The sequence below is a fragment of the Diorhabda carinulata genome, chromosome 1 (assembly GCF_026250575.1).
Source record: "Diorhabda carinulata isolate Delta chromosome 1, icDioCari1.1, whole genome shotgun sequence".
Lineage (NCBI taxonomy): Eukaryota > Metazoa > Arthropoda > Insecta > Coleoptera > Chrysomelidae > Diorhabda > Diorhabda carinulata.
In genome coordinates, this window is record NC_079460.1 from 34133233 (window position 1) to 34160199 (window position 26967).

General features: G+C 31.1%; 2 protein-coding genes across 4 annotated transcripts in view; one reads left to right on the forward strand and one right to left on the reverse strand.

Moving 5' to 3' along the window:
• The window catches only part of LOC130901869 (dedicator of cytokinesis protein 3), a 67033-nt gene that overhangs the window by 19635 nt on the left and 20431 nt on the right, over positions 1-26967 (reverse strand). The window contains exons 1-2 of one of the 2 annotated variants that reach the window (XM_057813526.1): positions 8917-9000; positions 626-746 (exon numbers count right to left, since the gene is read on the reverse strand). In XM_057813526.1, coding sequence (XP_057669509.1) covers positions 626-706 — 81 coding nt within the window. In that variant the 5' untranslated portion in view covers positions 707-746; positions 8917-9000. Of the gene's footprint in view, positions 1-625; positions 747-8916; positions 9001-26967 lie in introns of those variants that run through there. The other variant, XM_057813519.1, reaches the window with a different exon arrangement.
• On the forward strand, positions 8787-26469 carry LOC130901881 (innexin inx3). Of its 2 annotated transcripts, none has more exons than XM_057813539.1 (6): positions 8787-9417; positions 19550-19735; positions 21595-21800; positions 21901-22125; positions 24272-24667; positions 25965-26469. In XM_057813539.1, exons 2-6 carry the CDS (start codon positions 19573-19575, stop codon positions 26148-26150), a joined length of 1176 nt encoding a protein of 391 aa, XP_057669522.1. In that variant the 5' UTR covers positions 8787-9417; positions 19550-19572; the 3' UTR covers positions 26151-26469. The 2 variants fall into 2 exon arrangements, with proteins under 2 accessions (XP_057669522.1, XP_057669530.1); XM_057813547.1 differs by lacking the exon at positions 8787-9417 and adding an exon at positions 19348-19496.

A 26967-nucleotide genomic window follows, 5' to 3' on the forward strand; every position in this document is an offset into this window, starting at 1 on the left:
AACTTATTGATATTTGTGATTTAATAAAGGATTTACATGTGCGTAAAAGGTGTGAACTTCAATGTAGAAAAGACAAATATTCGTGTTGGAGAACGATCTGGAAGGCCTAGTGTCATGAATAAAAACTAAATACAAAAAATTGATGAAGAGAGCTAAAACAAGTGCTTAACTATTGTCGAACTTCAGTATAAATTTCTAAAAGTTTCAAAATCAATAATTCATCAAATTATTACACTAGGAAAATAAAACTATTACTAACTGGTTCAAAGGTTTGTGATACATTTAACGTTCATAATTAAGTCTTCTCATAAAAAAGTTTCTCGTATTAAGACTGCGAATACCGAAAGAGCGACTATTTTTCCTTAGTGCTGATAACGCCACCCTGCCTCCTCGGTAGCCTCAGGAAGTTATCGTCTTGTTAGAGTCAAATCTGTTATGTAATAGTTTCTAGTAACGTTGGGTATTTATAGATTATCGTAAATATTAATTTTTTTGTAAATACCCCACCACACTTTTGTAAGAATGCGATATTTACAAACATAATCTGTATAGTTTCGCTTAAACATTGTTAATATATTTTATTTTTGTTCACATAAACAACTAAAGAATATTCCAAAGTACTTACAGAAACGCCTTGGATATTTTCAGCACTAGCCACATGTACATGATATAATTCGACGACTGACATCGAATCGGGCTCTACCATATTAGCACTTTGTCTGGGAACCAAATCTAAACCCAATTTCCTGGAAAGAAAAATGTGTTTTATTGCTAGAGATGTCAATAATTCAAAATTGTAATTTTTAGTTACACCAAGTTCAACTAGAGTTATAGCGATTCTTTTATATTTATCAGCAAAAACATTTGTAGAAATAAAACGACATTCATATCGACAACATGATTGGAGTTATTTTAACAAAACATATTTGCTTTGGAAATAATAAAAAACCATTATACATTAATAATAGGAGAGCTGATCCCTTTGTTTCACCCCTGAATCTTTTTTATCAAAATTAATATTTACTATAGTATATAAGTTTTTTTAGTTATCAACGGAATACTGTCATCCTGGCCAAGCTCCATTAAAATCTTATCTAGGGTGGCTATTTCTTTTTTAAAATAAAAAGAGTAAATTTTTCTTCGAATTACTCTGTTGGTGTCTTCATCAAGGACTTTTACTGTTCTGCCTGGAGTTTTCTTGGGAGGTTCCACTTGTCCTGCTATCTTTCTTCCCCGCAATAATTTAAAAATGGTGGACTTTCCAGCCCAGTCATTCGGGAACATCGGTCGACAGTTTCTTGTACAGTAAATTATCGTATTTTATGTAATTGTGTACATTTAAAATAATAAGTTTTTCATTCACTGATAGTGGAGAATTTTTTCGTTTTATTACTAATCTCATAATACTGTGAACACTATTTACGGCTTAATAGCAAATACTGATGCGTTAAACTAAACAAATATACTTATAAAGGTCTAAAAATTTTGGGTAAGGCACCATTATACGCTTATGGCGCATGGTTAAGCCGAATCTGAAATAAGGTTGGAATTAGGCAGAGGTACTAATAGAAGGTTAAACGGTACCTGTTAAACGTAAAATGTAACTGTATAATCTACTACCTAAGTAATCCCTACACAATATTTCGATATTAATTGACACTTCAGGTCAGAAAACATACTTATTCTAATTCTTTTACGCAATTACTTGAAATTTTAATATTACAAACAATACTATTTCAAGACCTACACCTATGGCCGACACCGAAATGGAACCGAACTGGACGGAATTCCCCATTTTATTACTCTACACCTTTCTGAAATAGACTATAACACGTCACATTATAAGTATAATATAAATTTGAACATCTTGCATGAATACAGTAGAAGTTCGGAATCCAGAGAGTCATACCTCATTATTAACTCGAAACACACAAAGATTACATACATACAGTAGTGGATTGTGCCGTGTCTTATGACATAGTGAAAAGGTGGTGTCGTGACTTTGAATGTGGTAGAATGTCGTATCAAAACATACATGTATGTGGAGTATCTACAACCACTACTCTTTCTTCAGTAATTTACGGCTATGTTCCCGTTTCCTTCCTCATTCAATTTTTGCCCGCAGTTCTACAGTTGCCAGATTGAAGTTTCAACCACACCCAAAGGACTCAACCGGTACACCATAAACAAACAAATTCAAATCAACTCCAACAACTGGAAATTCAGTTTTTCTTAATTTATAACTGCTTATACAGCTGGTGGCGTCCAATTTAAAATTAATTGATCACACAATCTGAGTACCAGTTATTTAAATACTTTAACTGATGCCGAATACCACTTCCTGAGGAAGAGCGTACTGTCGGGGAATTGAAGTTATAAATTGGCTCTAAAATCTTAAAAACAATGATCGACGTGAAACTATTAGCGAAGTAGTTGAAAAAGGTGGTCTTATAACATGTGGTACATAATGTACTTACTGCCGAACTGTGCATAAAAATATTTTCTGCACGATGGATACCAAAGAAACTCTGTAAGGTAACTATAAGATTTGTAACAATGGATAAGGCATAGGATTATCAAATTACAGTGTTCAGTAGGAAAAGTCATACTAACCGTATTTTGGGATATTGGAGGCATAATTTTAGCAGATTACTTACAAAAGGGAGCGACAATAGAAGAAAAACGGGCGTTGCAAAAATGTGTTCTATTGTATCAGGTATATAACGCATCCAGCCAGAGGTCCATCAATGCAACAGCCATTCAGGAAGACTTCTAATTAGTTGAGCATTTGTGATAATTAATAAATTTGGTCCCCAACGATTTTTTCCAAAACTTATAAGTGTGGTTTGCAGAAGTTGAACAATATTTTTTTCGAATTTCCATTAGAACTGGTCGAAAATCTATGGAATAAATAGGATAAATAGGTTTTTCCATATACGAAGATGAGTCCAGAAGTACCTGGCCTGATCTTGAGATAACGGTAGTTGCTTGAAAAATACCACTGTATTAGAAAGTACACAATACATAGAGCATATATTTCAATTTTTAAGACGCCAAATTGTTTAGTAATTGTTTGGGAACCATCAATAGTGAACGTTTTCAGTGAATTTGTTAACATGGAAAAAATTGGTCATCGTTTTGTGATACAATACTTTTATTTGAAAGACCAACCAACATAAAAGCTGAACTAGATTCTACTATGGGTGAGACTGCTCCTTCATTGTAAATAAAATACTGGGTAGCAGAGTTTAAACGAGGCCGTACGACCTGCGAAGACCAGAATCGCAATGGACGACCAAATGATATGAAGACTCCAGAAATAATGTTGAAGAAAATCCACAAAGCGGTACTGGATGATCGTCGACTGTAAGAGCGCGAGCTAGCAGACATAGTAGGCATTTCAAAAAGTATGGTACATCGCATCTTAACTGAAAATTTGGTCTTGAGAAAGTTGTGCGCAAGATGGGTGCCGCGTTTACTCTTAATGGAACAAAAACAGCGTCGTGAAGATGTTTCCATCGAGTATTTCGCAATACAGCGAGTTTTTGTGTCCTTTCATAACCATGGATGAAACGTGGGTCAATCACTTCACATCCGAAACAAAATAACAATCATAACAATGGAGTGAAAAGACAACCGGCTCCAAAGAAGGCAAAAACCGAACCATTTGCAGGCAAGTACATGGCGTCGGTTTTTTGGGGTGCGCGTCGGATAATTTCCATTGACTATTTTGAAAAAGGAAAAACTATCAACGGCAAGTATAATGCGAGCTTATTGCAACGTTTGAGCGAAGAAATCAAGCAAAAACGGGCGCATTTGGCTTAGAAGAAAGTGTTGTTTCATCAAGACAATGCACCAGCTCACACATCCGTTATGGCCAAAATTAATAAATTGAAGTTTGAATTGTTATCTCATGCATCCTATTCGCCAGATATAACCTCCTCGGATAATTTTATGTTCTCAGACTTGAATAAATGGCTTGGTGATCAAAGATTTTCCAACAATGAAGAGGTGATGTTGGCTATTTTGAGGAGCTTGACGATTCTTATTATAAGAAGGGTATCGAACATCACTGGGAACAGTGTATGGAGGATATTATGTTGAAAAATAAATATATTTTTTCCAAAATTTTTGTGTTTTCTTTGTTGGACCAGGCACTTCTAGGACCATTCTCGTAATGAGGAGGTTCAGGTTGTGTATTCTCAACAGTTTAGTTTAGAAAATATATTAATTACGATAAAGAAAATAAAGCTGCATTGGATAACAAGAAAATACTAGTAAACATTAAAAAATCCATGATATAGAATCAAAAGGTGTTGCGTATATATGAAAATGAGAAATCTATCGATGATGAAGAACCAAACAATTTTTATAAATTCCAATGTAATGTGAATGATATTCATGTGGTACGTGATCTATTTATTCATATATCTGAGTTGTCAAAGTGAAGCTATATTTTTATAAAGACAAATGGTTGGAATGTCAACAATATTTTCTTTGAAAAATCAGGTTGTTTATTAAAATCGACCTAAAATAAAAAAAACATTTATTCAATAAAACTAATATGGATAGATCTAAGAAATTACAAAATAAAGAAGATTGTAATAAATATATCACATCAATTTTTCTCAGAAATAAGTATTTTTTTATTCCTGGCCTAATAAAGGAAAAAATGATAGTTGTTTTGATTGTTTTCAAACCAATTTCTGAAGAACTTTTTCTATTCAAATTGACGTAACTTGATAATAGTTGATCACGTATGTACATAATTAGTTGTGTTTATACGAGAATAACATGTGAGAGTCTCCTATTCCCCAAAAAATTGATTGAGGACATATTTAGCACTTTAAAAGTTTTTCTAGAGACCATGAAAAACACACATCATCGCGAACGGCAAAATAGAATAATATAATATAATATCATAAACATTCCATTTAATATTTCGAAAACGGATTGAGATGTCATTAATAAAATTGTATTTAATAAACAAACTTGGCATTTGATTTTAAAAATTAAACGCGAAACGGCGAAACAGAAGACAAACTCCAGAATATGCAAATATGAAGACTTCATAAGATGTGATGAGGTGGTGATGGAATTTTTTTCATCTCAATTTAAGAAAATTTCAATGTTGGGTTGGGTATTTTAAATGTTATTTATGGGTTTTACTTTCTTAAAATGCATTGAAGTAACAAGTTTATATTTCGAAGTAGTAAAACCATTGGATTGTATAGCTGATGTATCATTTTAACAATAAATTTTACAGTTATTTTTACCTGACACAATACCTGGTTTTACGATTTGTGTACCTTGTATTAAGAAATTTCAGAAACTTTATCGTTGTAATTATTGAACACATGTCGTTCAAACATTTTTTTATACTAAAGCTTTATCGTATTTTAATACAAAACAGAATCATATTTAATTTTATCTGATGTTTAAGTTAACCTCATGAAAACTCTTAGAGTTTCGTATGATGCGATTTTGAATAGGTTTTCCAGAAACTGACATTAGGCTATTATGTGGGGCAGAGGACAAAACTCCAGTTCAACTATTCCTAGAATGCAAACATAGAGAAAATTATGTGGAAAAAAATGTGGAGCCAATTATCCAACCTACTTGTAGCCAGCACAGATACTGAAGATCATTATAACTTTTGGAATGATATATACCCAGAGTGACAGCTGTTACATGTTGTCATATTTTTATATTAATAACGCATATTCATCAGTCAATTTGTTATGCCTATGTGCCAAACAACTCCTTTTTACTGCCCACAAATAAGGGTTACTAGCCCTTGAAGATTGTATTAAATGAGGGCTGTCCTGTTTTAGAGATGGATTTATTTCTTTATTTACACCATCCAATAGTCCAAGGGTCAATTAAAAGGTAGGAAAACATACGTAAGAGTTAAAAGTTGAAAACTACAAATAAACAATTATAAATTTACTTGAAACGTAAATAATACGAGTATATGTATATAGTGAACCAAAATAATGATCAGTGCATGATTATCACATGAACATCCTGGGCTAAACGGGGTGCGGCATCGTTATTAGTCCAAATCAGAGGCCGCATTGCTGCGAAAGCCGCTAGATCAGGTGTAATATACGGACGGAATCATATTATCATACTGCAGTGAGATTGTTTGTATTTGTCTGTTGCGTAATGTTCTCAAACATGCCTGACACGGATACTCCGCATAAGAAAAGAGATAAAAAGCTTCATTTTAAGGCTAGCGAAAAACAAATGATTTTGAATATTTACAAAAATGAGTAATAGTAATAGTTTATTTCCAAAACAGCAAATATTTCGGGAATATTTTCTTCAAGTGCCTACAGAATCGGTCGTGAGCTAATAATTCAGTGGCAGACCAAAGCAAGTATCTATCAAGAAAAAAAATTAACAGTTCAATTGATGATTTCGACAGGAGCGCTATCGCGAAGAATTGTGCACAACTTTTTCCTTTAAAATGAGTTTTTTTATTTATTTATCCACTGTAGGTAACTTAGCAACGTCACAATTTATGGGAAAAGAAAAGACGGGGCTAAATGCAAAATTTTACGGTTAATTCGATGGTAAACAAATATATAAATATATTTAAAAAAATTTTACCATGTTGTCACGTTCAAACTGAACAATAATATACCTCAAAATATTTTAGAAATGTGTATCTGTGCAAATATAACAACTTTTATTTAAACATTTTTTTTTTGTATATTTTATCATAAGTTATTGCACTTCCACACACACTAATGGGCCACCCCGTATACGACCAAGACGTGCTTCAGTCTGGGATTGACGTATGAGTCATCGACCTATAGGTACCGAAATGGATGATGGCCTGTACATGAAATTTGTAATTAATTTAAGGGTTATATCGTAAATCCGCATAGTTTCTTGTATAAGAAATACACTTCTATTTGGTTTATAAAAAAAGACCAGTTTATGAATGTTAGTAATGTGACAGTAGTGTTATTTCTTATTTATTGAAGTTAGTTGAAGAAAGTAAAAGGAAAAAGTCTTTGTTACAAGATACCGAGCCGATCAGTGACGTACGCAAAATTGCGAATATATATGTCTAACAATTCAACTAAAAATTCACATTATTTATGATATAAAAGAATTTTCAATGATAAAGCGAGAGTCAGTAAGAACATGAAGTATGGTTAACTCAAAAATTAAACAGGGCTTACTAAGTCTTGATCAAGTGTTCGTACTGATCAAGAATTTTTATAATAATAACTGTAGCATTAGATTCGAAAAAGTGTTATCTGTTAGAGTCTAATTTTCTCAAGTTGGGGTGAGTATATTTGACATATATGTTTCCAATGTAGAAAATGCAAATATATAATATAAAAATTATAAATATCTTAGTCCCAAAAGTTCATCGTCGTCGTCATCGAATGATGATGGTTAAACCGTTGGAGGATGTGAAGAATGTGAGGCCTGAAAACTGGGAAAAGGCAGCAAAATAATATGATTACAGGAAAAGAGAAAATGTGGAAGTTGGACAATATTACTTATGAACGAGCTACTCATTGTAAATTGGTTGCCACAGTTCAACTTCTGAGTCCAACTCTGATTTAGATATCTCGTAGTTTTATGATGAGCTGTTATCTTAAAATCAATATTTAAGATCGTTTAAACCCTTATACCTATAGAACCAGTATGTCACTGTTCTCTATATACCTTGTGGAACAATAAAATCTCTTAGAAGAAATTGCATATTTTTATCTTCGTCTGTTTGGAAGTTATAAGCAAGTTAATTAGGTGAAATATAAGTGTACACCCGATATATTCATTATATTTACACAAATGTTATTTCATACGAAAATACTAGAGGTATAATTTGAAAAAAAATTTAAATGTCTACTAAAAAAAGTGATACGCCTATGGATTACAAATACTGTATAATTGTAATACTTTGTCAATAATAAAAATAGACTATAGAGTCCAATCAAATATTTTTCATGAAAATGACTAATAGATACATTGTATGCATAACATACACAAAATATAATCTTTTTCATAACAATTTTTTGTTTTATTGTTTTGGCTTGTTACATAACAAGATTACAAAATTCCGATGTTGAGTTAATTGTTTAAAAATGGTCTTAAATTATTCAAAGTACAACCCTGGGCAAATTAATTACTGGGCACCTTGTTCTTTATTTTACACCATGTATCTATTGCTTTTCATTACTAAACACCGTCGCAGCTGTTGGTAAAATGGTAGAATTACCGTTATCATTTTTTACTGGTATTCTGACTCTCTCTTCTGTTCTCGACATCCATCTTAATGCACTAAGCACATAGGTTTTAAATAAAAATTTCTGGTTAAAACATTAAATTTCAGTCAGGATTATCAAAAGAATTCAATAATCTATAACTTTATTATGTAGTATTTGGAAGTCAGTTCAGATTGTTGAGACGCGTTCAAACCAGAAATAAAAATTAAATAAGTATATGAAGCAACAGAATAAAAGAAAGAAAATTATGAAAAAAAAAGTAAGGAGTAACTCGTCTTTACCAAACCCTAACACCGAAAGGTAAAGGAATCAATTAGTAAATAAGTAAGGATTTTTCTACCTGAACATACCCATAAAATAACTCAACGAACCTATTTGGTGACTTGTATATGAGAGTTTAATTTTTCTGAGAATAAAAGTAAATTTAATGATTGTATGATAGTATGCAGATATGTCAATAAATTTGAATTGCAAAAACCCTTCATTCGTGAGTTGTATTTTCGAAATATTCCGAATGAATTTAATCATAAACACAGTACGCATTTCTCAGTCGAATTCAAATGTTGTCTTAAAAAGTGACTATACCATATTAATATTAAATAAATAAGCGTTCAAGCAATGTTTTTTAGTCTAGACAAGTAAGCCAAGTCCTAGTACTACCTACCAAGCTCAGGTAACCATCTTCACCGAGTGACAATAACCTGAGTTAAAAGAAAATCCCGAAATCCAAGAACACATTCCGGTGCTCCTCAGAGACGTAACAAAAAACATCACAACTAGTTACGAACTTTTGAAATAAACTTGGTTCTACCGTTTATTGGTTATTAAGTTGAAATTCCTCTGCCACTGGTTACACAGCTGTCGCTTACTGACCTTCTATAGTATATAAAATCTCTGATAAAGAAAGAGAATACTAAAAACGTTCAATAAACAGAGAAAGCTGTTTCTCCTTCCTACGGCACTTTATGATTAACGAAAAGACTGGTTGTACTGAACACAGTGCTCTTAGTGGTATTTTCAGTGTAGTGTAGGATGTTGAAATAGTTTGAAATAATTCCAAACTTGTTTTTAGTTGTATTTAAAAAACCGGTGTCGTGTTTAAATAGATGTGTCAAATATAGGATATCGATAGAAAAACTTATTAACTGCACTGGTTCAATAAAAGGTAATATAACCATATCCTTCTTTTTCGAATCTTCATCTTAAGCGTACGTTGCATAATATTGGTATTAAATGCAATTGTTTATACTACTTACAATTAAAAATATCAGATTATTTGATATTATCAACATTTTAAATATTACCCATTGTATTTGTAATGTATGCGTGTTCTATTTTGAAACAGACAAGTCTTTGAATACTAATTGATAGAAAAAACGTTAAATACAAAATTAGGTGAATGAACTATCCAAAAAATAAAAATGGAACTAATATTAGTGTGGTTGTTGGAGCATCAAAAGAGAAAATTTCAAGACAAAGACCGTTTCGGTAGGTCATCGTTATAAATGGTAGTCGATTCCAAATACTGGTTTGTGTCCATCACCGACAAACGATAAAATGTTTGAATATAGAACATTTTATCGACAAGTGTTTTGTTTTTCGGAAATAAAGATAAATAGTTGTTTTGTATTTATCATTTGAATACATTTTTGATTTTATTTACAGTACATTTCTATAACATTCAACGAAAAATTCATTGTGTTCAAGTTTTAAAATGCGCGAATGTCTTTTAAAAGTTATTATTAATTGAAAATCACTCAAAAACTGGAATTAATATGAGAACGACATAAAAATACTTTTCTTGAATGGTTTGAATCTTGTGAATTTAAGATTATCCATAATTAGTTGTAAATCAAATTTCAACTTTTATCAATTAACGAGTTATAATAATTATTATTTTATTATGATTCATATGCGTTTCTACAATAAGTTAACTTTCACTTACTGTTACTGTTAATGCCCCCCATTCTTTTTCATTTTGTCGGTTTACACAACAAAATCTAGATATTTCAGGAATTCGTATGAGAGCATCTTCCAACAATTCAATCTTTTTTATAAACGAAGTCATTCTGAACTTTTACAAATATATTTTTCAATCATTGTCAATTGTTTATATAATGGCTTATATCCGATCTCCTCCAAATTTAAACAAATTCAAAAGTAATCATTAAGCTGTTTAACCCCAAAAAGCCACAATTGAACTGCAAGGAGATAAAATGATGGCTTCTTCAAACATTTTAATAGATAGAAGTAAAATTCATTTGCCCTTATTTGAATGCCATATATTAAGCCTGACATAGTTATTGTATGAACATAAAAAAATTAAGAATACAGATAATACTTTGGGTAGTTTATGGCGTGCAGTCAGCATCTGTCTGAAGATCTTTAGCATAAGTAGCCTTCTCTCTGTTCCAATTCTTCGTTGGCTCTTGGTTAAATTTAAATTTTTATTAAATTATAGATAGATTAGAAATATTTCGTACATTACTATTACTATTTTCAATAATTTACAACTTAATTTCACAATGTAATTATTACCGCGATATAGTCTACATTTATTCGTTTACATGGTAGGTTAATTAATATAAATTATGGTTATTGTTGTCCGTAGAGACTTTTGCCTGAATTTTGTTAATAAAACAATAATTTGAATCATGTCTATAATGATTTGAATACTATTCTCATTAACATCTTTTAGAAATCCCAAATAAAATTTTTCTGCAAACTCTGTTGTCTTATTTTCAGTTATTCACGCAATTTTTCCTTGTTTGACATGACCAGTGAAAAATTATTGTAGATATCTGCAAATGTGTACAAGGGAAATAAAAAGTATATCTTATTCCAATTTTTTGGCGCCTGTTGATTTATTAAAGGCATTCTGCCAAGATATGCTTTGATACTTCTTATGAAATTTCAGTATTGGCAAATGGAAAAACGGTCAATACCTAATCGGTCATGCTCTCATAACTTATACATGAAGTCAGATTGATTTCAGGTGACCCTTATAGCTTGATTGTAATTTTAGATAAGTAATATGAAACACATGAAACCCAAGTTTTTTCAACAACGTATCTGTTAAGGAATTCGGATGAAGGTGGCATTTGAAAGTTTGGAATGATTAGAAAATGGATAGAAGTATAATTGAATTTTGCATACTACTAATTTTATTATAATAAAATGATATAAATCTAATTCATTAATCACTGGAAATCCGACCAGATTTATCGAGAATAGATGGGATTGAATTGAGATTGTGCGGTAATATGAATCATATTTCTTAATAGGTAATATTTTTATTTAAATCAAATATTCAGCAATTCCCGCATATATTCTCAAAATTTTTTTATAATAGTAAATAAAAAAATCAATATTTATACCAAATCAAATTGTGAAAGACCTCGTTATTTCCAACCGAGTTAAAACCATTTACGAGGACGATTTGATGGAAGAATAGTTTTTCAAAGGTTGAAAACACTTTAGCAAAGGTGATTGTTAGGTGTTTTCTCATATAAAAAAAACTGTTTTCGTTGTTAAAATTAGAGCAAAAAGAATTTCTAGTATTAATGAAACATCAGATTTTACGTAGAAAAATAATCAAATAAACCTAAGAAAAATTAAATTGAGTATTAAATTGAAATCCTATGAAATGATTTGTAAAAGTGGATGTATGAACACGAATGATGCTTAATGTACGGGACCGACTGATCCAATGGTTAATAAAATCCGTGTCCTTGTACTTAGTGATAGAAACGGGTACAGAACATACCCCAGAAACAAAATACAGTCGAAAACATGTACTTAATCCGAAAAACGTGCTCCCATGAGTTGAGTCCCAATATATAGTTAATAATTGAATAGTAAGAACAAGGAAAAACGATAAAAGGATTTGCTGACACGTCTTGATGTCGAATTTAAAAAAAAAAACGAAATAAGGAATTCTGTTTCATTACTACAATGCGCTTGCCCATTCGTCCGCTATTGTTGCATGGAAATTATTCAAAACTATTTATTGCTTCATCCGCCACATTCACCCGATCCCATTCCATTCAATTTCTTTTGTTAAAAATGACTAGGTGACCGAGGATTTTAAACAAATAAGAAGGCAAAGGCGAATTTCGCGGAATTTCCGAAATATTATTTTTAGATGTTTTTAAAAAATTAGAAACTCGCTGGAAAAATTGTGAACTCCGAAAAAGATTATATTTCTAAATAAAATATATTTCAAGTCGAGTAACTTTTTAATTGAAAAGTAGCTCTTACGTCAAACCGCCCTCGTAATATCAAATATGTTAAATTTAACCTTGCTAAAATGTTGTAGCGTTAAATGCATATCTGGCGTACTTTTTATTAGTTAATCTACTTGCATCCTTAACGTTATGAATCAGAGACGCAGAATATTGTAGTTTGCTCAACATTTCATTTACGAGATCATGAATTTTGAAATAACGCAAATAATATCGTTGATTGATAAGAGATTGTCGTTACAAATCATTTTAGATATGTTCAGAAAAGCGAAATGTTATACTCTCACTGTACTCCTTGGATACTTTATTAGAATGGAAATCAGCATCGAAACAAGGACATTCTAAGTAAAAATGTTTGCATACAACAAAGACGGTTGCCTCTATGCAACGTATTCAAGATATCTTCAGGGACAGAATATCGCTAAGAGTGCGGTAACGTTCAACAATTATGCAGATATCTAAATTATCTCCGAACTAAGTCATTAAGCATCAGACCTTAATGAGAACATTATTGGGGCTCCATTCCCTTAAAATTGTACCAGATCAAACAATCATTAAGCTGTAAGTTTCTCGAGACAAAACCCATCATGAGATCCCAAATAATTCATCAAACTCATCAGTTTTGTTCCTTATGTTACTTGTTAATTAGATTTAATACATTTCTTTCCTGATAAATATGTTCTTGGTGTCTGAACGTTTTACGGAAGAAATACAAATTAGTAAGATTTTTTTCATCACAATAAAATCTTGATAGAAATGTGTCTAATTCAAAATTAATGTAATTAATTTTTAATCTGCTTGTGTACTAGCGATATATTACTTGAATTTTTAGAGCTTTTCTTATAAATAATGACGGTTTCCAATATTCACTTTGTTTATCGAATAATCATACAAAAATATTCACAGTATAGACCCCTTCGTATTCTTTGGTTTTAACCCATTGTCCAGCAATCTCTTTGAGACGTTGGTAAAACCATTCTTTGAGCTCAGATGCAAAAAAATGTTGTATTTCTTTAGATTTACATTTTTCCCACGCAAGAATATCTCCATGGATCTCAATAAATAGTCCAAGAGAGTTCGATAAACGGCGAGTACAGGTACTCATTGAATAGTAGATAAAGTTGACTTTCTGATACATTGATTTTCAAATGGAGATCAAGCATCTAATATATTTAAATCTATTAACTACAGATTTATTGAATGGCTCCATAAACTACTTTCCGTGTATGTACATAAAACAGAGTTTCCATTAACTAGTTGTGTTACTCAAACGGCCCGTTTAAACGTTTCAATCTCACATAATACGCGAGATTGAAATTTATATTAAAGACAAAAAAATTAATATTTTTCAAGAAATTATGCGGGCACTATAAGAATTTAAGCGCGGCAGTTTGACCTAACACAAGTCTAGAGTAAAATTATTTATCAGTTGCACGTTGAACGACACAGCATATAACAGGTTTGTTTCAACCTATCAAAAAACCGTCCTTGGTATGGTGACGATTCTGCACAATAGAGATTACGTGTCCCAACCGTTATACTAACGAATCTGTTTTGTGTTCCAACCAACTTAGGTATCATTTTTGAACGGTTTTTTCGATACTTAGTTGATTGCAAGTACTCTTACCAGAAACGTGCAAAGCCGGAGATTGCGCAGAAAATATTATTTAAACGCTTCCAATAACCGTTCCAAGAACGGTCCAGATAAGCAGGTTGGAAAAAACCCAATGCTGACAAGACCTATATTATTGAAAACGCCTCTATTATGATTTCAATCAATAAAAATTTTCTGTATGAAACAAAATACGCCTTTTTCAAACAAATAAAAACACAACGTAATCTCCTTTTAGCTCCATAGAGTTTTCCCAGCGATGTTCAATAAGTTCGATACCATTTTTATAATAAGAATCGTCAAGCTCCTCAAAATAGCCATTAACTGCCAACATCACCTCTTCATTGTTGGAAAACTTTTGACCACCGATCTATTTATTCAAGTTTGGGAGCAGAAAACAATCCGAGAGGCTAGATCTGGGAAATAGGGTGCATGAGGTATCAATTCAAATTTTAATTCATCAATTTTGGCCATTAAAATAACGGATGTGTGAGCTGGTGGATTGTCTTGATGAAACAACACTTTCTTCTAAGCCAAATACGGCCGTTTCTTAGATTTCTTCGCTCAAACGTTGCAATAAGTTCGCATAATACTCGCCGTTTTTCTTTTTTCAAGATAGTCAATGGAAATTATCCCACGCGCACCCCAAAAAACTGACGCCATGACCTTGCCTGCAAATGGAACGGTTTTTGCCTTCTTTGGAGCCGGTTCTCTCTTTTAATTCCATTGTTTTGATTGTTCTTTTGTTTCGGATGTGAAGTGATGGACCCACGTTCCATCCATGGTTATGGAACTGCGCAAAACTCGATGGAAACATTTTCACGACGCTGTTTTTGATCCATTGAGAGTAAACACGGCATCTATCTTTTGCACAGCTATCTCAAATTTTCAGTTATTATGCGATGTACCGCACTTTTTGAAATGCCTATTATGTCTGCTAGCTCGCGCTCTTACAGTCGACGATCATCCAGTACCGCTTTGTGGATTATCTTCAACATTTTTGAAGTCGTCACCTCATTTGGTCGACCACTGCGATGTTGGTCTTCGCAGCTCGAACTGCCTCGTTCAATCTCTGCTATTCAATAATTTACTGTTGATAACGAAAGAGCTGTGTCACAAATTCACAAACGTTCACTATTGATGGCTGCCAAAGAAATACTAAGCAACGTGGCGTCTTCAAACTTGAAACATATGCTGTATAGATTATGTACTTTCTAATACAGTGGTATTTTTCAAGCAATTACCGCCAACTCTAGGTCAGGCCAAGTACTTCTGCGACCATTCTTGTAAACAATTAATTCAAATAGATGTATTTTGTTATTTGTAATATTCTATTTTTTATTTTATTAAAAAGCTCAATTTTATTCTTTATATTAAGCCTTCAACTTGATATTTTATCTGTTTAGGATTAATTATACTTTGAGGCAAATGTGTTTAACTGACATTTTGAATATTTAAAAATTCATTTATGAATCTTGTTTCGTTAATTAAAATGTTTCCAGTTTACGTATGCATACGAGAGAGCAAGATGACTAAAATATTGTTTTACAGATTAATAAATATAAACTGTAATAACCTAATAGAAAATACCTGGAAATAAAACATAAACAACAACGGGGTTTTTACTATAGTAATCTTTCTTGGTACTACGCAGCCAGCAAATTCTTGTTAATATAAATGACAGTGAAATCAGTCAATAGAAAATAACTGTGTGCTGCATTTTAACTAGAAGCATCCACCGTTTCTTGGATTCTTATATATTTTTTTAAATATAAATTAATTTTAAATGAAAAGGGAGAGAGGGAGTAGAACAGGGCTTCGTGATTTTTTCATATACACCTTAATTTTTCAGTTTAATTTGTACTTACAGTTAATGATGGTGAGTGTTAAACATATTTTAAGTATTAAACATTATTTACAATAATTAAAAACCATACAATCAAACTGGGCTATGTTCAATATTGTCAAAAGTATCCCATTACTTACGAATAGAATACTACACTTTGTCTACAACTATCAGGGAAAAACCCAACAGACTTTCTTTGCCCGTTATAACTAGTAAGTACTTCCTGCGGTAGTTGTGCTTGGATGTATTTTGTATTGTGTTTCTTATAAAGTACTTCTACAATTTTTATTTCTTGTAACTTATCTATATCGTAACTTTCGGTAACTACTATTAATTTCCACCCTACTAGTTTTTATCACAACCCCCGCTAAAACAAATTGTTACTGATCTACTTGCGCCAAAACAATGCACTATAATTTAATTTTGACGTAATTTTTGACATGAAGATTGAATATTATATCATCGAATTGTCAATATTATTCAGTTGACAAGAGCCAGAACTGTCATTACTTTTCCATATTCTTTTAATAATCCATAGATTATGTGACAGTTTTAGAAAAATTTATTCACAAAAAGTGAGTGTTGTTACATTTTGTGGTGTAGCTACAATTTGTTGAGACCATATATTGTCAGTATCAAGAAAAAGTTAAACTTTCTTTCGAAAAATTACTATGCCGGAGCAAAAGTTCTCTTTTTAACGCGAGTATTGTCGACTCTAATAAATTTATTTGTTTAGTATGTACGGTAAAGTTGCATAATCAGAGTATATAATGTTTTTTTGGAAATACCGGATTCTATTTTTTTTTTAATAAAAAATCTGCATCTTAAATACATAATAATCACCGGCAATTTCTGTTTCTGTGGTTTATCTTAATTATATTTCACTTTGATAATAAATATTCATCACTCAGAAAGATCTTCTGCAGATCGATGAATAGTTGGTTCTATTCTAATAACCATAGACTGGAAAATGTCATGTGCAAAATATTTATCATCAAATATTCTAAAAGATTTTTGTATCTCTTAACACGATTATTTAGACGAATTGGAAGTAATCGATATGAAGAAAGTTGTAATATTAGTATTTAATGATCTTTTTGTACTATGTTTATCTTTATAATTCAAGAACACGTGTTAATTTCAATATAATGAGTATGTGAATTAGACAACCTTGACTATTCATACATTATGACATTGTTTGATGTCCCTATCAAATATTGACAAATTATCAAAGAAAATGAGAACAAACATTGTAAACAATTTAGTATCGTTAAGAAATAGATCAATGAGTGACATAGTAAAAACCATAATTAAATGAATTTACATACAAGATGACGATTAACTAACAAGACGTGTTAAGGCTTCTCTTTCGAATGAAGTACTTCAAACTTCTCTAAACATGGATATTATTTCGCTAAAAAAATAATACAATAAATTAAGGACCCAGATTCCATTCTTGGTACAGCCGAAAGTATAGTTACCAAATCGCTGAGAAGTCTTCTCATAAGAGACGGAAAGAATTGAAACATATAGCGTGAGACCAACTAAGACACACATACATGGGCCTTCTGCCCGTCTTATCAGTCTAAGACACTATCTCCTTGCTATACCATGGAGCTTGGAAAAAGAGGAAGAAATTGCAGACCACGTCATCTGTGAATGGTTTAAGTCAACGTACCTGATTGCCTTTTCCAAGGACATCGGCCTTTGGTAGTTTTTAGTGGGTCACGGTCTGTCAGAAGACTTATATACGTAACGGTTCATGACAACCCACTGTTGCAACAATGTCTATAGAATAACGAATTGATATTACACAAAAATATTGTAAAAACCTCCAGCTGAACTTATTTCGATTCCTACCTGTCTCCTAAAATATTTTATTAACCGAGAAAGAAAAATCGGAAGAAGTGCATGAGCTCCAAAGGAGTTGAAGACGATATTTAACAGTGTTTCAGTATGAATATCACTTATACGTAACCCATAACGATTTCATACGATTCATTTGAATACATACCAAGAAATGTGTTTTTTCTTTATTTGATCAATGGTATCAAAAATATTTGTGCGAATTGAAGAAGCGATACGAATAAATCAAATTTTTTATATATCAATCATTGTTGACTGAACGCAAAAGCATTTGCAAGTGTGTGTATATAATGAGGAAAGGGAAACCAGACTTCAAATATTATCACACTTTATGTACCGCAAACATTTGATTTGTTATAAAAGTAGATTATTTGGATCTAAAAAAGCGCAGACGAATTTATTGTAGTAGTACAAGAAAAATAGAATTTTTGTTATATATACGAGGATGGTTTGACAAAACAAGAATATCGAGCAGTAACGAAACATTATTTTTCACGTAGTTAACCAAATAAACCGAGGAAAAGTTGGGTGATTATTATACTGCAAGTCCCTTGAAATTATTTGTAAGTGGTTCTCTGCTTTTAAAAGTAGCCAAATTAACAAGGATGGTGTTAAGTGTCCGGAACCGTCATGTACTGCAACTACTCCAGAAATGTTTAATAAATCCGTTCCATAGTACTCAACGAGCGTTTATGTTTTGCATAAAAGGCTACTTTTGGGCAAGCTATCCGCAAAGTGGCTGTCACGATTGCTCAATGCATCAGAAAATTATAGCCACATTAGAATTATTATTCTGACCTCCGCAGGTAGTGGAATTTAGTATGACATGCTTAATATCCTCACCCAATGGCGAAAGCTCCCTATATAAATATTGGGCGATTTTGTTCTGCTAGAAGACATAACCGCACCCTTCTGATATATCAACTACAGATGAATCGTACATGTTCATGTTAAAAAAACCGTTAATCCACTATATTTTAGCTCGAAAATCAAAGTATAAGAAAAATTATTGTTTCTTGTCTACTTAATTATACACAAAACATATAGTATCTTATCTGGACGTTTCTCTACTCTCACAATTATAAATTAAATAACTCTTTTAGTACTATTAACTCTAAAGCACTTTCGGTTGAATATGTATACAGTTGTCTCCGTTTGTACAACACTGATGAAGAATTGGGATGTCGAACTTATCTCATTTCACACTTTTCTAGACTTGCCTCCTTTTGCACGCGCAAGAGCGAAATAAGCAAAAAAATAATACACAAAACAGGTTAATGACTATACCCGCCAACAACCCATAAAAAGTTGAGGAACAAATTACCGGAATACTATTAGAAAAGCTCTTAATGATAGGCATATTGACTGCCAAACACATCTTTGCCTAAATCAGATATAGATTTGATTCTAAGCGACTCTTTTTTTAAACTTTTAATACTCGAAGCGTTTTGACACGATGTGAATAAAGTGTAGAAATGTATTATACGTGGAAAATGATTATTTTGATGAATAAGTGACAAATAAGCTAATTTAAACATACACATTCAAAGTTGATAAAGGTTTTTGTTCTAAATGTATTTTTCTAAGTAAAAAACAAGATTTATCAGCACACGAAACATCAGGTTCTTAAAAAATATTGTAACTTCTTCTTCGTATTAATCCAGGAATTTACATTTGTACGCCTTTTGATTTTTAAGTATATTCTATCTGAAATCTTATTTTGTTTCAGGCACAACTACTTACTAATTCAAGATGTCTGTTTTTGGAATGGTATCAGCCGTAGCGGGCTTTGTCAAAGTCCGTTACCTTGTAGACAAAGCGTTGATTGACAACATGGTATTTAGGGCACATTATAGAGTGACTTCAGCTATATTGTTTCTGTGTTGCATAATTGTTACCGCTAACAATTTAATTGGTAAGTAAATGTTCGGTTTCTATAATTAATAATTTTTCAACAATTTGCTCAAACTAGTATGCTTGATACCCTTCATATGTTGAAAAAAGCATAGATAGATTTGTCAATCTGCTACTACACCTGCTTTAGTGAGATCGTGTTCGCAGCGTATGTCGTGAAACATAAATAAAGTTGATAAAAATTGTAAAAAAAGCTGGCGAAATGTTTTCAAGTTGTATAAGAAATATGGAAATAGAAATGCATCAGTTAAAGAAGAACATCCGGGACATACATCGACTCTAAAAATCGACCAAAAGTGTTCAATCAAACAGGCGATTGATTTTTCAAAATATTGAAAATGAAAAAGTTTGACATTGAAAACACCACAACGGAGCAGTTAAAAGTCATTCCGAAAGAAGCTTTCCTAAAAAGCAGTAATGTATTTAACGTTACTTGCATTGCTAGACAATGAGACGAAGGAGATTCGTTCAAATTTCATGTTACCTTTTTTTTTATTGAAATAATTCACCGTATTTTTATCACACCTTGCGATTTTTAGTAAGCAATCTACAAGGTGTGGTAATCAAGTTCCGGGAATTCAGCAATAAAAAACAAGCAAATAAAGTTTCACATAAAATTTTATTATCGGACCTTCACACAACACCAGCACCAACATTTCAAAGCATATTTGGTAGTCACCTGAAGTTAACTTTAGAACCACGGTAACAACTTCTTCGATCTCGTCTACATCACAATTATGAATTCGTTTCAGATGTAACTTCATCTTGGGAAATAAACATGTAGCATATATCGGGAGTACAGGGTGGATGTGGCATCGTTGGAATACCAAAAATTCTTGCACAAACAATGAGAAATTAGCCAGAGCGTTCTCGTGGTGCCAGATTCAGCCGTGTCTTCATACACCTACTGCAATTTGCGAAGAATTTCTGAGGGTTTTCCGCTGTAATGTGTATCACTAATTTTCACGGCAAAACTAAAACAGTATCTTTGAAAAAATACGCTCACACACAAACCAAACATGTGTACTTAAAGCTTGAAGTAAAACTGAAATAGAGATTCTCCTTTGCTAGGCAAATTTTAACGAAGTGACGCCATATACTAGTTCCTAGGATGTCATCAAATTCCTAGAATTGCCACATCTTGAATTGATAAAAATTGAAAATTTTCAAAAATAAGTTACGTAAATTGTAAGACGATACGATACCGTAATCGTCATAAAAAATATTTTGTAGAGGTAGTATAATTTCATCTTATCTTGAAATTAATGTATTCAGCTTTTTTTTATATTTTTGTAATCTTTTATTAGGAGCGGTTATAAAATTAATTGTTTTACATGTTTTTCAAATCGCACCAAAATGTGTTCGTATGGAAACGCTGTAATCATAATGAAGTTTAGTTATAATAAAAAATAATTACCGAATTAACTATATAAAGCAAGTTATGAATATTTCATTTAAAAAAATGTAACTTTGATATGGCACAAAATTCTGGAATTCTAAGATTGCGAATAATTTTAAAATGTTAAGACTAATATTGACTATATGTATATCTCAAAGGACAAAGGAAGCACTGAAATTTATCTCAATAATCAATCACTTTAAACTTTGTCATCATCCGTAACTATCATTTCAATTATTCTTAAAGACTAAGATAAGTATTTATCTCAAAAAATTTGTTTCGACTGCATTTTAAATCAAATGTGGTTTTTAGAAAAATTTTTTTCCTTTTCCTTTCTATATCTGTTTTGTGTTCATTTGTCGTCTTTGAATCAATTTCTTTCCTTTCATCTAGTATTAGTCAGATTAGCCAAAATAATTAATGATTTCCCTAGAGCTTTTGTAGAAAATGTTTCTGTTCAGGTGACCCAATCCAATGTATAAACGACAGAGGAGTGCCCGGTCACGTTATAAATACGTTTTGTTGGATAACGTATACTTTTACGCTGCCCCACGAACAAGGAAAACGAATTGGAACTGAAGTAGCCCATCCGGGTCTAGGAAATGAAAACCAGGATAAAAAGTATCACAGCTATTACCAGTGGGTGCCATTTGTTCTATTTTTCCAGGTAAAATTGTATAAAATATTAATAAATTTCACTACATACTTAACAATCATCAATATAAAGGACTTGATAGAGTGTTTCAAAATGTGTTTATTTTTACTAGGGCGTTCTATTCTACGTTCCTCATTGGATATGGAAAAATTGGGAACAAGGCAAAATTCGCATGATCACAGAAGGTATGCGAGGTTCAATGGTAGGCGTAGGTGAAAAAGCGGAGAGAGAACATAGACAAAATAGATTAGTACAATATTTAATAGAAACGATGCACATGCATACTTCCTATGCATTTGGATATTTCTTCTGTGAAGCTTTGAATTTCGTCAACGTGGTGAGTGTTTTTATTTCTCAAATATTTTTAGCTTTCTTTATTTAGGATATTAACTGAAGATATAAAAATATTTTTTAATTGTTTCTAATGAGTTTATACAATCCCTTTGTTTCTCCCTCAATCTATCACTAAAGTTTAGAATTTATCCTAATGCAATTTCACAAAGATTTGGTGGATATATGAGGGAAAGCTGAAGTATTATATGACATAGTGACATGTGCTAAACTTGATGGAGACTATATTAACCATATTGAAAGTTTTTTTGCGGCGGAGCAAAGGAATCAGTTTTTGTTAATTTAAACTTTATAGTAATGTCTCAAATTGAAAAAGAAAATATTAAAAATTCTTATAGTGCTATGCTTAGGAAACAAAACTCATTAAATATGATTGCAAAGGTAAAAAAAATAAACTGTAATTATCATGGGGTCGTAAATTACAATAACTATAAGGTATTGACTATTAAAAAAATATTGTTATGATTATTTTTAGTTTTTGAGAACATTGGTTTATAGGAAGTTGATACGTTCATGTTAATTACTGGTTATTTTAGTATTTAGATTGTTTCATTGTTTGAAAATTTCAGTTATTATTAGTCTGGTATGTGGGCTCCAGTTCAATTTCAAGACGACAATACAAAATTAATTATAAATATGAATTAAACGCGTTTGATCTTCTTTATTTCTTTATTCTGAACCCAGTTTTTATTTTTATATAAAATATTTGCTAAGAATACTTTTATCACGAGATTATGAAATAAATATTTTTTTCATTTATACCGAGCAATTTTACAAACGTGATGTGTTGTATAAATTAATGGTTAAAATGATGTTACAGAATTGTTATTTATAATTATAGCTGAAATTCACGTTGCAATATTCCGAGTTCTAGAAATATGTAATACATTGAACAAAGAAAGCAACAGAGACCATTTTTCGAAGAAAAACACTATTTCTACTGATGCAATTAATATTGATATAGCAAATTGATTGAGAATTCGATATAACGAGTGTACTTGGTGAAGATTCTTTTGAATAATGATCTTATAGTAAAGCTTTATAGTAGTTAGTATATATTTCAAGTTTATATACAGACCATGGCTTGGGTAAATAGCAGTCGACATTGGAAAATCTGTTCCCCAGAGGAAAATCATTTCCATTCTAGCAATTTGAACAGATTTACATTTTTAGTAATCACAAATCATTCTAGCATCCATCGCTCTTAGGGATTTCAACAATAAAAATTTTGAAAACACTCTTCAATCAAAAATCCCAAAATCTGCTTAGAATGGTTTATTTTACCAATTCTTAAAACCCGCATTTAATTTTGAATTCCCAATAACTTATATATCTTTGATTAGCGATGTCCAATATTCATGAATATTTGTCAATAGTTTTTTAATGGCACATCAAGGATCAAATTCTGACAATCTCTTAAAATTTTTAGCGATATTGAAACTTCATACTGCGTCTTTACTTGTAGTTTTTGATGCATGCGAATTTTTTCAATTTTCCAATAGTTATTGTTTCTTTGTACAAAAATAATGAATTTGTACCTCTATAAAGTATAGACATTTCTAAAAGAAAACTATAACTCATTCTTCTAACTACTGTTATAAAATTACTCATTCTCTTCCTAATATGTTATAAAGTTCGACAACCAAGTTCAAAGACCCCGCTTTTATGTAGAACCTTTTGTAATTGCTGCAAAATTATTGGTTAGGTACTACTGTAAAATTTAAAAAAATTACAAAAGAATATTTAGAGTAATGAAAAATATTGAAAGTACCTGAATCTGATGTTACTAGAATAGAATTGAGTATAGTCGTGAAATCATATAAAAATATAAATAATAAATTTTCTCAAACCTTTATGTGAATTAATTTGTCTTGCGTAATTTTTAAAACATGTTGCAATTCATGCGTTTTTAAAGGAATTAAGCTCCAGTGGTTTCGTCGTTATGTATTCGTAGATTTGTACTAGTTTAGGGATAATTTTACTTAATATGGTCTAAATCAAAATATGTTGATAAAGATAAAAGTTAGATTTAAACGTGAAACATAATTTCTATAAAAAATTAATGATTTAAATCAAGAACATATATAATAAAAGTATAAAGATATAAGAAGATAATGGTTTCTTTTTTCCAGATGTTGAATATATTTATGACTGATAAGTTCCTTGGTGGAGCATTCCTTACTTATGGTACTGACGTCGTTTCGTTCTCAAACATGAACCAAGAAAATCGCACGGATCCTATGGTAGCCATTTTTCCAAGAGTGACAAAATGTACTTTTCACAAATTTGGTCCATCTGGTACAATTCAAACACATGACGCTCTGTGTGTACTGGCGTTGAATATTCTTAACGAAAAAATTTATATTTTCCTTTGGTTCTGGTTCATCATTTTGGCAATACTCTCTGGTTTGGCTATAGTGTACTCCGCCGCTGTCATTTTACTGCCTAATACCAGAGAAACAATTTTGAAGAGGAGGTTCAGATTGAAGATACCAAATGCCGTACAAACTATAGTAAGAAAAACACAGGTATGTATTTTTTCCTATAATTTTGTTGTAATTTATAGACAAACAAATAGAAGGTGGATTCAAAATTTTTTCTTAAAAATTTATTGAAAAAAATTATTAAATCAGTTATTATAGAGTGACACAAGTAGAAAATGAATCAACTATAAGTAAGTTTTATCCATTATTTGAAAAACTAAACGAAGAAGAGGAAAACATGAAATTGGAGACTGTAAAACAATGCATACAGATCCATGGCAATATTACAACCAAACTAGTATAATGAATATGTTTTAGAAAAAAGCAAATTTCAAAACTCAGTTAAGCTAACATAAATATCAAGAAGCTGACATTTCCATAACAAAGTGGTTGTAATTTCAAATATTCAATGAAAATAATGTAGAGAAGTAAAGAAATATTTTTAAAAAAGTTCCAATTCTTATACTAAAGTAAAAAACCAAAAAATCTCAGGCAAAAAGTATAGCTGTAGATTATCAAAAAAGGAAACTGATTAAATAATGAGTTTGAGTTTTCAAATAAATTCTTCCACTTGATTCATACAGAAGTAGTATAAATATTATGGAGCATTTCTTAAAAAAAAATCAAATCGAAAAATTGTTTTTGGAAGTACGGCAAATAAATAATCTAACCAATGAAAATTCACAATGATTTGAATAGCAATCAGAATGAATAAACTCAATATTTTTCAAGTGTCAATTTGAATATTGATTTTTGTTTTGAATCCTATGAAAATGATAATTAAAATAAAAAACAAAATTCGAGATACCAAAATTCTCAAGAAATTAATGTAAGTTACTTTTAATATTGTTATTCTTTCATACATATTGTTACATTGCACTTTAACCATAATCTCAGACCCCGATGATTAATACATAAGTATTCCAAATCTCGGAATACATATCAAATAGAGTACACTTCGGTGTTTTATTTGCCACAATCCCAAAACTAAGACACTTATTTGTAGATAAATAATTTTATTTACTTCGAGAAAGTGACAAGCGGCAAACGAATTGTGGTAATGAAAAAAAAAATGGAATAATAATGTCAAGATTAAAGTAGAAATTGAATTGTGCAGGATGACCAATAATTTCCATTTTTAATTTAATTTATATAGGCATAATGTTTATATTTATATAGACATAAATACTATAAAATATCATTTTATTAATACCTTCATGTTTTTGGTATGAGGCTGTGAATGAGTTATTTTTGATAACAAAGCCTTGTTTACATGATAAAAATATTCTTTAATAGGTTAATAAAATTTATAATATATTAATATAATATTCATTAATTTTAGGTTGGCGATTTCCTCCTAATCCATTTATTAGGCCAAAATACCAACCAATTAGTATTTAGCGATATTTTGGATGAATTTGTAAGAAGACTTAGTTTTGGAACTGATGTTTTACCTTCTGCTCCCAGTACATTAGAAATGAGTCCTATTTATCCCGAGATCGGGAAATATAAGGAAACAGAAGCATAGAGCTTTTTTGAATAGTTAAATAAACTATACTGACAACGAAGTAATTATTTTTAGATATAGGATTTATGATTGAAATTTATTAGTAATGCAACTATTTTTTATTCGCCATCCGTAAATTGCAGATCTCTGATTCATATATTCTTATTTAGTAATGTGATTGTTGTGCTTATTGCGTATTTTTATACACTTTTTAGGGACCATTTTTAATATATACAATTTCATTAAGTGACCTACTATATATCTTTAACTATTAATTACAATATTTTATTAAAATAGATTTAGAGCCTTTCAATAAATATTTTTACAACTTTATACTATATTATATGTGTTGTCAATTATCCTCTAAACTCAATTAAACATTTGGGTATATTGCTAATTAATTCAATACTCCTTTCAGAGGTGTCTGTATCTGAAAATTGTGATGAACCATAAAACTTGACAACTCACTGGGGCAGTGGTGGGGAAACTTTTTTAAGACGGGCCATTTGTAATAACTAGACAATCGTAGCGGGCCAAAGAATAATGCTTAATCGTTAAAAAATTTATGTGTTCTATAAACATATACATATATTATTACAACATACACTTATTATTTTAATAGTAAAAAAGCAAAAGGTAAGAAAATTATAAGCACAAAATATAAAATGAATTTAGTGTAGTTCTTGATGTGAGGTATTATCACTTTATTCTCTGGCGTCATTACTGGTTGATGGTGTATGAGAAAAATGAAATTGAAACTGTTTCTTCAAAATTTCATCATAGTCCGGTTCCATTTGCGAAGCTGAAATTCTTAAAACTGATGAAAAGTGCTCATCTG

Bases quoted from the DNA above. Each gene is read 5' to 3' on its own strand.
- LOC130901881 (XM_057813539.1), top strand. From the start codon at position 19,573: ATGTCTGTTTTTGGAATGGTATCAGCCGTAGCGGGCTTTGTCAAAGTC. The intron at 19,736-21,594 runs GTAAGTAAATGT...GTTTCTGTTCAG, and splicing joins TACCGCTAACAATTTAATTG to GTGACCCAATCCAATGTATA. The intron at 24,668-25,964 runs GTATGTATTTTT...CATTAATTTTAG, and splicing joins CTATAGTAAGAAAAACACAG to GTTGGCGATTTCCTCCTAAT.